This window comes from Melospiza melodia, chromosome 3 (genome assembly GCF_035770615.1).
Source record: "Melospiza melodia melodia isolate bMelMel2 chromosome 3, bMelMel2.pri, whole genome shotgun sequence".
Classification (NCBI taxonomy): Eukaryota; Metazoa; Chordata; class Aves; order Passeriformes; family Passerellidae; genus Melospiza; species Melospiza melodia.
The window spans coordinates 38,399,538-38,412,506 of NC_086196.1; the positions used below are offsets into that span (position 1 = coordinate 38,399,538).

Sequence of the window (12,969 nt, forward strand, 5' to 3'; positions counted from 1 at the left end):
GTGCACCAAGTGGGCAAAAAGCGTCAGAGAATGAAATGGGGAGGGACAGAGAAGAGGAAGGGTAACAGCAGGGCAGCAAGAAAGGCAATCCAGAGAGCTGCTCATGTAGAGGTAACAACAGCAGCAGCAAACGCATTGCACAAGGTACACCCTAGTGGACAAGGTCTGTGGCAGAAGAAGGGCTCTTACTCTTGGATTCAGAGGGATGACATGAGCTGGCTTTCTCCCAAAGCCACAGCTTTGCTGAGCCTTTCCAGCCACACCCACACAAGGTCTTTCCACTACATGCCCCCTCCCTACCAAACTGCTGATAGTATTTTGGCCTGCTCACCCTCTGTGCTCACCCCTTCCCACACACAGCAGCATTCCCGGGTTGCTGGTGCTACTGGGGTGTCTGTAATGGTGACTGAAGTGAGAAAGTGTCCTAGGAATTGAGCACAGCCTACAGAGAAAGATGGTTTCTCACCTCCCTTTCACCTAGGTAACTTTTGAGATAAACACACACATATTTGGAGTGAATCAAAAGAATAGTAGCCTGCAAATGAGTTTACAAATTATGTTATCTTGCACATACACAGAGTTTGTGGATTTAACTGGTGCATTGGGAATAATGTAACATACCAAATGTTTGTTCAAATAACTTTGAACCTTTGTATTCCCTCAGTTCTTCTCTTTTCTGGTCTGTTCCCCTCACTCACACACTGTGCTTTGTCAGCTACCCCTTTACAGCAGCACTGACAGAGATAACACTTCATTCTGCAGTCCTCCTTTCCTTTCAAGAAAAACATATGCTATTCACTCTGCCCTTACCATAAATAGGGCTGTGAAATAGCTTGACTCCTTAGCCAGTTTGCTCTATTTTACCATTTTAGTTCTTATTTAACCTTCTCCAGTTCAACACTGGTGGTATACTGAGGAACTCCATTAACTACTGTGATTTGAACTACTTCACATTCACTGTCTTTTCAAACTATTCAGTCTAAGTTATCTTGCCATGAAGCTGCTGAGAAGCAGAGGAACACCTGAGATTTATTGCCCAATGCCATGCAAACCTTACAAAAAGCAGTTGAAAAAAGACCAAACCCCCAATCTTTCAGGTAAACAAATATGTTCTCTTCCTTCATAGGAATGTGTTCCAACACTGCCTCTTGCTCCCCTTGCTCTCTGGTGCGAAAACTCTGCTAAATTTGAAAATTAATGGATAGGGCTTTCTAAAGCATGGGGAGGCATAGCACCACAAAGCATCTGTTTATAAAATGAAATGAGAGAAAGAAGCCTAACTTCATTTTAAAAGCACCACATATGCTGTACTGGAAACAACTCAAATGGAAAAAATGTTTAACATTTGATCACAGAAGAGCAAATCTATGCATGCAAGACATTTTTTGTTCCTTTTAGACAGTGACTGAATGACTCTTTTTGCTTTGTGGGTTAGTATCTGGCATACAACCAGTAGTCCATTATCAAAGGCATGAACTAGAAATTCTATATCTTTAGATAGATGCAGCAAACAAATCCCAAACCTTAAACCTGGGGAATGTTTCCAACTGAATTTTGATGTACCGACTGAGATTCTGGATTGTTTCAGATTTTGGAGAAATTCACCTACTCATTCCAGAGATGTAAGGTTTTTCTCAGTAGTTGTACTGGTTGTGAGGTGGCTGATTTGATTGTATTAAAGAGGTGTTCTCCAAATAGAAAACTATTTTTAACCCCTTTTTTCATTCAAATACTTGAATAAATCTGAAACTTTTAAATGGACAGTTTATGTCCAACTTTCACTTTTGTTCACCAAAAAAAGAAACAAACAAAAAAACAAACCACCTTAGTTTTACTTTAGCTTTGTGTTTTGTATACAAGAAAAAAAACCAGAACTGGAATGTGAGAGAACTTTAAGATATAAGCCTCCACTGGGTTTATATATACATTTCTGGTAACACAGAACATGTGCTCATCTCATTAACAAAATCCTTTATAAAATACTACAGCTGTAAGTAGCCATTACTGGACATACACTCAGTTAAGATGTCCTATTATGTTCAATCAACTCCCACTAAAGTTTACACACAGAAAATTCATAAAAGATACTCTCCTTGAATGTCTGATCCCACTGAGGGCAAACTAGAGTTCAATAAGCTTTAAATGAATTAACATTCATTAGTTATGAACTAAACATGGAAATGCCATTCTCTTTGTTCTCTCTTCCCACCCCCCCAATTTCTAAATGCCTCATTTTAGATCTCATCTACCCTGTATGCTCCTTTGTTTTTTCAAGTATAGTCTGTGTTACCAAATAGGACAAAATAACTAAAGATTTTTATATTAACAGAATTCATTTACAAATTAATCATAGTAAGAGGGATCAAAAATTAACATTTTCCTCAATAAACAGAGTGTACCATCAAAATTATCCAGAAACATATAAAGTCCTGCTGTCACTTGCCTGACTGCATTTTGTCCTTGACTTTCCTAATTATTTTATTATTTGGTTACTCTAAAAATACAAGGGTGGGGGTGTCTTATCATTTTAAATTATTTTCTTTTCAGGTCAATTGTCAGAATCATAACCTGCTTTTTGTTGTGTTCTTGCATTGTCCACTCTTGTATTCATCTGTTTCTCTCTGTCTAGTTACAACATCTCAACAGACAATGAAACTTAAAGGATTCTGAACAGCCATGAAAACTCTGCTTTTCCTTCATACAGATATGGAACACCAACAGAATAGTGAAATTCTTATTTAAGAATGAAGATAGGAATCCCTTTGTTGCAGGCAGTCTCTTCCAGCAGTCCAGTGTCACACCACCTGTGACAATGATGGCCACTATGTACTGCTGAAATGCCATGACTGGCAATGTGGGATTGCCTCTTCCTGGAGTTTTCTTCAAAGCTGATTCATGGACAAAAGGAAGGCATTTTTCTTTTGCCTCATCAAATCTATATCCCTTGGTATGGGGTAACCAGTAACCGCTGCTTTCACTGTTGATAAGCAAGAGAGGTGTGCACAATTTTTGATGAAGAGGTATGTGCTCACTGAGGAAAAACTTCCAGCATACTTGCTGCAGCTCTTCCTGTGCAGATATTAAGCAGCCCAGTAAATTAAAATTTTCTATTTTATTAAGCATTTTGTTTTTCCTATCAGGAGTTCCAGAAAATGAGGCAAGAAGCAGTGGAAAACTCTGTGGCTTCCTAGTCCTTTGAACATAAGAAAAGGATACCTACAACTAATCATAAGCATGTCAGTCTGGAAGAAAGAATAAAAATTTTATCTGGTAGTCTAGTCGCTATTTCTGCCCAAATAAACGTCATCTGACTATTGCTGCTCTTCTGCACATAGTTTTGGGATGAAGAATGTTAAGCTTTAAACCAGCTGCTGTTACTGAAAATAGTCTCCTAATAAGAAAAGGCCTGCGAATGCAGTGGATCTGCCTCTCCAGAGAGCCCTCTTTCACTTATCACACAGAGTTAAAGTATAGGTGGAAGAGGAGGTGAGAAATTCCACTGACCTCCCAGCAATAGTTCTTCATTAGCAGCATTTCTAAAACTGTTAGCACTCCACCAGAGCGTGTCTCAACCACTTCTGCTACACCTTCAAGAGCTTGAATTCACAGCCCAATCTTCTGCCAATCTGGAGCTACAGCCTGCAGCCAGACAGACCCTGACTCAGTCTGAGCCTAAAGCTAGTTTGCTTCCAGTCCAACCTCCTTGAGCAGCCAGACCTGCACTGTTTATTCACTTGAGAAGGAAGTTTATTCACCCAAGCAAGGAGCTGCAAGATTTAGGCTACTGATATACTTAAAGTCAGACATATGTTTAGCTCCTGCTGAACCAGAAGCTCAGGTCTGAGCCTACCCACCCACCTTCCCCTTCCAAATAATTGATTAAAGAGTAATACAATACAGACTAATTAGCATTAGAAGTTTCTTTTCCTGTTGTAGGGATCACAGACCCCAATGGCAAGGAATAAGGGGAGCGTGTCAGGAAAGGTTGTAAACAGGAGCAGAAATTTGAAAATATTGTCACTAACTGAAGCAAAGAAAATGTCCCTGCATCTCTCCTCTTATACTCATGGCAAGGTCAAACGTTCTTTGTCAAAATCTAAACAAAACATAGTAATTTTCCCCTCATGTTTCTCATGCTCTTCAGTTATTTTTGAGGAAATGCAGTGGATGTTGGTAAGTAACAGTGACCTAGCTCAAACTGTATTGGATTGTCTCTGTAACAAAGTACCAGATGTCTTTTGAACACAAAGTTCTTTACTAGGCCAAGAGAAGTGTAACCAACTAGAATAGAAAGCTCTTCTCTCAATTTCACCAACAGTGTTAAGAGTTGACATTAAAACCCCACAGTTACTTTCAGAGCACCATTTTGAGCACTTTAGCCTAGAAGTTATAAATGGTTCTCTGTGTCAAATTCAGCTGTAAATAAAATTCATTCTAATGTTAGCTAGAAAAAGTGGAAACATAGTGGAAGTTTTTGCATATTAGCAGCAGTTACTTGTTTTGAATGCCATGTGCAGGAAAAAACATGCTAAGATATTTCCCCTATTTTTTCTTTACTTGCTAAAGTCAAAAGTTTGTCATAAAAGGCAAAACCCAAACTGTTTTCAATGACCTCGCAAACACACACATTTCCTGAGGAATTTGTGACCACTGAGGCTATGTGCAAGTGGCCAAAAATCCAGAGGAAATGCCGTCATATATTTAATCTCAGAGCTTCAAAAGTCACTGAAAAAGCTATTTCAGTAGCATAATATTAGACAAAGAAAAGTATCTTTTGTTTGCTTCTACAGTGTATCACCAAAGCTTTTTGTAGAGCTCCAGACTGCAAAGTTCACTCAACAGTACGTAAAGACAGACAAGAAATACTACAGGGACACCCATCCTATACCCCAAAGTCCAGGATATGGGGTTCACACAGCTATTCCAGACAGAGAGCAGACAGCTAAGCCAAATACTCCTTGCACTGTCCAGTTCTTCTAAACTCTGTCTTGCAACATCCCTGTTGTTCCTCTTCAGATGGTCTTCAGACAAACAAACAATGCCACCTGCTAAGGTGGCATGCAGGACTCTTTTTCAGGGAGGCAGTTATCCAGACCCTGGAAACACCCATCACCAGAAGGACCTGGGAGCAGGAGACATTCTGATGCATAGCAATGCTTCCAAGGTAAACAAGGGGCTGGGGAGGAGAAGGGATTAGAAATTCAAACCAAATGGAGTGACTTTGAAAAAGATAAAAGTGTTCAGACATTACACTGAGGTAACCACTGAGGTAGCAGCTGAATGCTTGAAAATATGCACAAACACAGTGTGGACATTGTCATCAACACAATTTATGCCACAGGAGTTAACAGGAACCGAACTTGATTTAGTAGCTGAAGCCTGTGTCTTCCTTCTATAGAGGTTGCCCCTAACATACCACTGCTGCAATTTTGTTTGCACTGCATTTCACATAGTTCCACAGTCAGCAAACATCATCAGACCTTAAGGATCCCTCCCCTTCTGATACAGAGGTAGAAGGACCTCCCTGCCCCTATGAAGACAGGAGCTGAAAAAGGAGTTGGAAAGAGAAAAGGTAAGTAAAGGGACAGAGCTGCAGACAAGACATATTCCATCCCCCAAAACAGTCCCACTATCCTATGCATGCCAAACAGCAGAGAGAGCCCACTGACCTGTTGCTTCTCCCAGCTGAAGGCTGCAGGGGCAGCAGCAGATCACCTCCCACTTTTCAGCTGTAGGAACATTCAGAAAGCAATGCAAAATATCTGTGACTGCTCAAAGGTAGAAAGAGTGATGAAGAACAAAAGATGGGTGAAGAGGGGCAGAGCAGCTAGCATGATGAAATTGTCAAGGCAGGAGATTAAAAGGAAGGAAAACTCCAAAGAGAAAGGAGGATGAAATGAAAAATTGTTGAGGAGGTAATGAGAGTGTGTGGCCTGGGGGACTCCTCAAATGACTACAGGAATTAATGCTTCCATGATACTCACATACATAAGGTCCAGAGCAAGACAGCTCAACTCCAAATGTCCACTAAAAGATGATCTGTCAATCTCAACACTTTCCCTTAAAAATGGACTTCCATGCATTGAAACACAGTCTGGTTAGATGAAATGATCTTATCAAAAAGAACACATCCCCAATATATTGAGGAAGGTTCCCATACAAGCCCTAAATTTAGATGTCAGTCTTTGTGAAGGAGGTTTGTAAAAGGAATGGGTCTATTTACTGCTACTCGTCACCATTTTCTGATTGTTGCTTTCTCAGGCTTGTGTTTCTGACACAAAGCCTAATGAACTGACTGACTGCTTTTTGAGTGGATGTACTGCAATGGAACACACTGAAGAGACCTGTTTGTAAGAGCTTAGAACAGACTCAGTCAGAGAGCCACCTATGAAGCAGTGTTTTGTCATACACACTGCTAAAGGTTCCCAGTCTGCCACCTTCATCTGAGTTTTTCTCTCACATCCTTATCCCCTCATAATGATTTGAGGTGCTAAAAAATACTATCCCGGGTGCACCAATCCTTTCTTCAGTATTTTACCCAACAGATCTGACAGTAACCTTTTTATTAACAATCCTAACTTGTGTGTTCTTGGACACAGTGAGAAGAACTAACAACAAAAATTACTAAGGAGTTAAAACACAGGCAAGAGAGGGACATACCTGTGTCCTCCCAGTGAGAGTTTGTTCTCGTGATGGAGTTTAAAGGGGACTGTAAAGAATAATTTCTTAAAGGCAAAGACACACACAAACACACAGACAAACAACAACAACAAAAAAAGTGGGGTTTTTTTTCTGCTATTTTTAAACACGTAAGTGTATGATCCAGGGCAACTTTTTAAAGTAATGTGACACAACTCTCTTGGGCAGCACAGATTAAGCGATACTTTAAGTATTTCATCTCAAATGAGCACTTTTCTCTAGGGAAAGAGTGAAAGATGTCAAAGACATAAACTGATTTTTGGTCTGCCATTCATATTGGGTAGCTGTTAGAAAGGAATCTCTTTCCTGTTTAAAATTGAGCATGGTTAATCTATGATGTTCTTACATCCTCTAAAACTCCCAAACTTTGAGCTGTGTGCTGTCTTGCTTTTTTCATCCTGGTCACTTAATTTCTACAGTTTCTGGGTAATTTCTTTTGCTTTACCCAGTACTTTTCATCTCACCCTACATACTATAATCAAAGTTTAGGATCAGGGCAGGGGGGGAAGCCCCATAAAACACCAATCTCATTTTCCATACCAGACCCTTTCAGAATGCTTTGTTAAGGAGGCACCATAAACAAAGATAAAATCAATCTCCTTTTGGAATTACTGCTGGTTATAAAATAAATAAACCAGATGTGTGTGACAGAAAGGCAGTATCTGCTTTTCAGTTTTTTTCCATCACGTTCGAAGTAGGCCGGGACTGTGACATTCCATCTGGCAGCGCACAGCCATGACCGACGTTCTCAACATAAATGTGAGACAACAATAAAAGTTTGCAGTTTTCTCTACACCTTAACTCAAGTTATAATTTGTGATGTTAAAAAAAAAAAAAAAACACCAAACAAAAAAAAAAAAAAAAAAACACAAAAACCAACAGAATTCTGCGTGGTTTACTCGTGTATGAATAGGACTACATGTTCTGCTAGAGATTACAGCCAGTTTTTCTCTCATCCGAACACACTGGCGTACCTCCTCAATGCACTCCTTCTCGCTGAACCCCGGAAAAAAACCAGCACTCACCCTGCACAGACTCACTAGGGAACTGTGATGAGAACCCTGCAACACCAGAACAAGTGCGCCGTGCCTTTGCCCGAAGCTCTTTGCACCGCGGTACAGCGCGCAGTGGGAGAGCAGCCCCGAGGGGAGCTCCGTGCCGGCGGGGAGCGCGCCGGGATCCCGGGCGGCCGCTCCCGCAGGAAGCGGGAAGGAGCGGGGCAGCGGCGGAACAGCTCCGGCGCCTCAAGGCGCTGCTGGGCCGGCCGCGCTCCCGGCGGCTCGACGGCGACCTTCGCCACCCGCGGGGGTGGGGAGCGGCACGGCGGGGCCGGGGCGAGTAGGGCCGGGCACAGCTGGGCTGGGAAGAGCCGGGCCGGGCCCCGCAGCGCCCCGCCGGGCCCACAGCGCGGCCGCCGCTCCTCCCCTCACCCGCGGGCAGGGCGGGAGGTAGCGCCCCGCCGGCGGCTCCTACCTGTGCCGGAGGAGGAGGAGCCGCGGAGCTAGAGGGACAAAGTTAACTCTGGAAAGTTTACCGTGGGTGGGAAGAGAGAGGCGGAGAGCAAAGGGGAAGGTCGCTCCCGCCCCGCCGGCCGCAGCCGGGGCTCCCCGAGGAGGCGGCCGCAGCGGCGGGTCCGCCCGCGGGGCCGCTCCGCTTCCTTCGCCCTGCGCTGGGCGCCCCGGCCGCGGAGACACTCGGGGGCCTGCTGAGGCGACCGGCGACCGGCGAGCGGCAGCGGGGCACGGCCGCCCTCCTGGCCCGCCTCCCCGGGACAAGCGGCCAGGACCGGCGACGAGTTCCCGGGGAGGCTCCCGCGGGGCTGCCGGTGGCCCCCCAGCGCCGCGCCGTGCGGCTCCTGCGCCACCGTCTCCGGCGGGACCCCTGCGCCCTCCTGCCCGCGGCCGGCGGCTCCCATGGCTCTGAGCAAAGGGCTGCGGCTGCTCTGGAAGCAGGAGCCGGGGCCGAGCGCCCTGCTGGAGGCGCGCAGCCGCCAGGACTGCCTGTTGCTGGAGGCCGGCACCGTGGCGGCGCTCAGTAAGTGCCTGCGGGGGCGGCCCTGGGGACCCGTGGGTGTCCGTACGTGCCCACCTCTGCCTGTGAGGGGACAGTGGGGTGCGACGGCAGCAGGCGATGTCCAGGAGCATTGGGGCACTTTCCTCCTATGGCACGGAGAGAGGAAGGGGAGCGGAGCCACCTCCAGTGGGATGCTGGCTGCGGGGAGCGTCTCGCCTCACTTACACCCAGGCCTCCAGCACGGCCCTCCAGGCTTGCTGGCGCATTTGGGTGAGCCCCGGTACGTGCCGTGCATGGAGGCTTGCCCAGCATCTCCCGATCCGCGTTCCATCGCTGCTCTGGGCATCTCTAGCCTCCTCACCAGCAGCCGGGGTAGAAGGAGCAGGAGAGGCCACCCGGCTGCGGTGGGGTCTCGGCACGGGGCACCTTTAGTGTACAAGAATTATCCCCTACAGCCTTGGCTGCGGAGGAGGGCCCAGGTAATGAAATCAGGTCCGCAGCCTCTTGAGGAAGTTTCTACTCAGCTACATCAGGCGCTAACCACCACTGAAGATAGCCAGCTCGCAACAGAGGTGTTTTGGGATGACTGACTTGAGATTTGTCTCCCATAAAAAACTCCTAGCTTCTTGCTGTGTTGCCCCTGTGGTTTGAACGCTATTTGGTCACTTGAGTGTCTGGCTTTTCTGGAGGAGTCTCGTAAATGTTCTCAGGGTTGTCTCACTTTGTGCTTTTGGTACTTGTTGGACCTGAATTAATGCAATGCTGATGTCGCTAATGTTGAGGCAGACAAAGAAAAATGAGGTGACTGAGAATTCAAGGGGCAAAAAGCAGTGTAGGAGAACACATGCTTGTGCTGTGTTTTTAAATTGTTTTCTGCATAATACCTGTGCCTGCAATCATGCTACTGTCCACAGCATTGTAGGAGTCTGTGTTCAAGCAGCTCAAACTGTAGTTTGTAGTAAGATCTGTGTGGACATTGTGATTTGCACAATGTCAGTCACAATGTCACCTCAGGATCTGGGTCCACTGAGCTGAATCTTCCACAATGTACACTGGCAGGACATGCAGAATAAAATGATGAAAGCCAGAAAAGTCATCAAGGGGCAGCTGATTTTCTCAAGAATGGTTCTGATAGTGGGAAAATTTTGACCAGGTATGGAAAAGATCTTATTGCCACACTGTAGGGATTTTTGTTTGTTTTGCTTATTATATTTTATTAGAGTTTCATGTTGTGCAATATTTTGGGGCTTCCGTTTCTTGCAAAATTCTTTGGTAATAGTGGACATAAATGTGTTACATTTTTCTAGAGGGGGATTTTGTGTCAGATTTCAGTGAACTGGCAGTGCAAAGTCAGTTAGTAATGAGCAGAACTTTACTCACTTTCCCTGAAAAAAAAAACCTGTTGACATTAAAACTGAATACTAATGGGGTTTGGTCTGTATTTTGTTATTCTGATAAAAATCTAAAGCAGCTCCACTTCCTAACACCAATGTGTGTGAATAAAAGGGAGAGTCCAGTATTCACCTAGCCAGCCCTGAGCCACCTGTAGGACCAGTGGTTGGAATGACTTGAAATCTCACTAATTAAAGGAATCATCAGCATAGAGTAGTTTTTTTCTCTCCCAGTGTTGCTATCCATTTGAATTGCTATGCCTGAAATGATTTAGTGGCTGGAAAGTTGCCCAGATGAAAAGGACCTGGTGGTGCTGCTCAGCATCCATCTGAACATGATCCAGCAGTGTGCCCAGGTGAACAAAGAGGCCAGTGGCATCCTGGTCTATCTCTAAACAGGATTGTGTCCAGAGAAGGACAATGGAGCCAGTGAAGGATCTGTGGCACAAGCCCTGTGAGGAGCAGCTGAGGGAGCTGGGGTTGCTCAGCCTGGAGAAAAGGAGGTTCAGGGGAGACCTTATCACTCTTTACAACTGCCTGAAAGAAGGGTGTAGTCAGGTGAGGGTTGGCCTCTTCTCCCTGCTAAAAAGTGAAAGGACAAGAGGACGTAGCCTCAACTTGCACCAGGGCAGGTTTAGATTGGATATTAGGAGAAAATTCTTCATGGAAAGGATGGTCAAGTACACAGAAACAGGCTATGAGGCAACTGCTATGCCTGGAAGTGATCCAAATGTGTGTGGATGTGGAAGCTGGGAATCATGGTTTAGATGATGAACACAGTGGTACTAGTTTAATGGTTGAGCTCAATGATCTTGGACATGTTTTCTAATCTGAATGATTTTGTGATTCTATGATTACAGAATTTATACAGTCTCTCTTAAAATGTGTTAGAGGAATTCTGAAGTAGTGATTTGTATAGGGTAAAGGGCCTGTTTGCCTTGCCTTTTGGAAGTCAAGTGTCATGTCTTGAGATAACTGCAATCATGTCTGTGTTGGCATTCAGCCCACTCCATGGTAATAACTTTGTCATTTTATTTCATTTAATTCCTCTATTCCTTCCTGGGTTGGTTCCTGTATTGTGGGAAGAGCTAGTTTGTCCAGTGGAGCCTGTTTAGATAACTTCTGTTTATGCAGCAGAGGACCAGAAAAGGAGGGAAAACCAGTAGTAGGTATTGTGCTGGTGAATTTAGAAGAATTATGAAGAGGAAGCTTCACAGCAGGGTGGTAACAGAAACAACATTAATTCTGTTTTGTTTGACTTGCCTTTAGGTTGTTGCTAACCATAGAACTTGGCAGTGGGAGGTTAACATAAACTTTGTATATGTGTGGTTTCAGACATACTAGTCCTAGGGTTGTGTTAGTTTTGGCCTCTCTGTCTAGTTTTCTGTTTCTAAAATAAAGTTCTTTAAAAATTGCATACCTGTGGTGAGAAGGAGTTATGCAACTGTGCCTTATGCAAACCTCTACAATAAATAAAAGCAGATTGGTATACCTGGAACACTTAAGTTGTACAACAGTTTATGTAGTTTTGCAGTTGCACCCTCATGTAAACAGAACTGTAGAGAGGAATAATCATAGATGGACAGTGAAGGCTTGAGAAGAAATTTTAGTCATTGCTTTTTTTTTTTTTTTTTCCCCATGGGTACCAAGTATCTCTGCCCTTGAACAGGCATGACATCTGCACTTGTGTAAAGTTTAATTGCTTCTATAATAATTTTGTTCTGGAAGAAATTTAAATGTTGAATTTAACCTAGTTCCAGTGGCTGAAGGGAATGAGGATTGTCCTAGAAGTGGTGTTGCAAAAAAAGAAATCTGAAAAAACACACACTTGTGCAGAATCAATACAGGCTATAGACTGCTGGCAAACTCCTCATTAAAATAAACACTTTCAAATGTGTAAGCTAACAATTTGATGCTGTCTTGTGGATGGATGACTTAATACTTTTTCCTCTCTTGATATCTTATAAAGATAATGATGACTATTTTAGTCACAAATTGATTATGTTTCATAATTTCCTTACTGCATCACAGATTTAATACCTGAAAAATATTTGCATCCTTGATATCCTTGATATCCTTTGCATCCTTTCCAGTAGTGGGAAAGTATTGTAAAGATCTTTAATTGCCTGAATGTCAGCAATTTATAAAGTGAGAACTTGGAAACCTAAACTAAAAACTTTTGGAAAAATCAAGAAATCAAAAATCACTGCAGGAAACCTAGCTGCATATCCCTAAACCCCTTAATCTACATAGTGATGTGATATCAACAGAAGAGTTTTCTGTTCTGCTGTAAATTGAATAGTATTTTTGAGGATAGGAGTTTGTTTTCCTTCTCTCATGATGTCACTGTAGGGTGGAGGGTAAAATTCACTGTTCTGAATTGAATGACACATTTTGCTGGAGGCTTTCCCCCCCCCGTCTGCTGACAATCCTAAAGCTTCAGTCATCTCCAGAAGGATGGGTGACAGCCTGAAACAATTCTTTCAGGAATTCTCTGAACTAGAAGATCAATATATTCTGCAGAAGAAACCTAGAGTCATGAAGGATAAAGAAAAATTGTCATTGATTTAGAAATTTCTCCTTAATACAACAGGGAATATAGTTAGAGAAGCTATTCCTCGTTCAAACACGTTACAGTTTCAGTGGTTTGCAGATGAAGTGAACTGCACAAGGTAGTTCTGGACTGCTGTCAAGGCAATTGCTAAACTAAACTAAGGCTATAGTGCTGAAAATATGGTGATTTAACTTTATTATGGCAGGTAGTTTCAGTGAAAAGCTGTCAACAGGAGTGCTCTGCTATTGAATTTCAGCATAATAATATGTTTTCTCAAGGGCAGAGCCAAAGGCTGCAGAGATTTTTTTTTTT

General features: G+C 43.7%; 1 protein-coding gene and 1 long non-coding RNA gene across 4 annotated transcripts in view; one reads left to right on the forward strand and one right to left on the reverse strand.

Moving 5' to 3' along the window:
* Positions 1-4,714: 4,714 nt before the first annotated feature.
* On the reverse strand, positions 4,715-5,736 carry LOC134416716 (uncharacterized). The gene is made up of 2 exons (XR_010027344.1): positions 5,670-5,736; positions 4,715-5,176 (listed from the first exon to the last, which is right to left on the reverse strand). It is a non-coding gene; the product is annotated as an uncharacterized LOC134416716 (long non-coding RNA).
* A 2,876-nt stretch (positions 5,737-8,612) lies between these two features.
* Positions 8,613-12,969, forward strand: part of SYNJ2 (synaptojanin 2) — a 64,972-nt gene continuing 60,615 nt past the window's right edge. For 2 of the 3 annotated variants that reach the window (XM_063151356.1, XM_063151357.1), the window contains exon 1: positions 8,613-8,733. In XM_063151356.1, the coding sequence (XP_063007426.1) occupies positions 8,613-8,733 (121 nt within the window). The remainder of the gene's footprint in view (positions 8,734-12,969) is intronic. The other variant, XM_063151358.1, reaches the window with a different exon arrangement.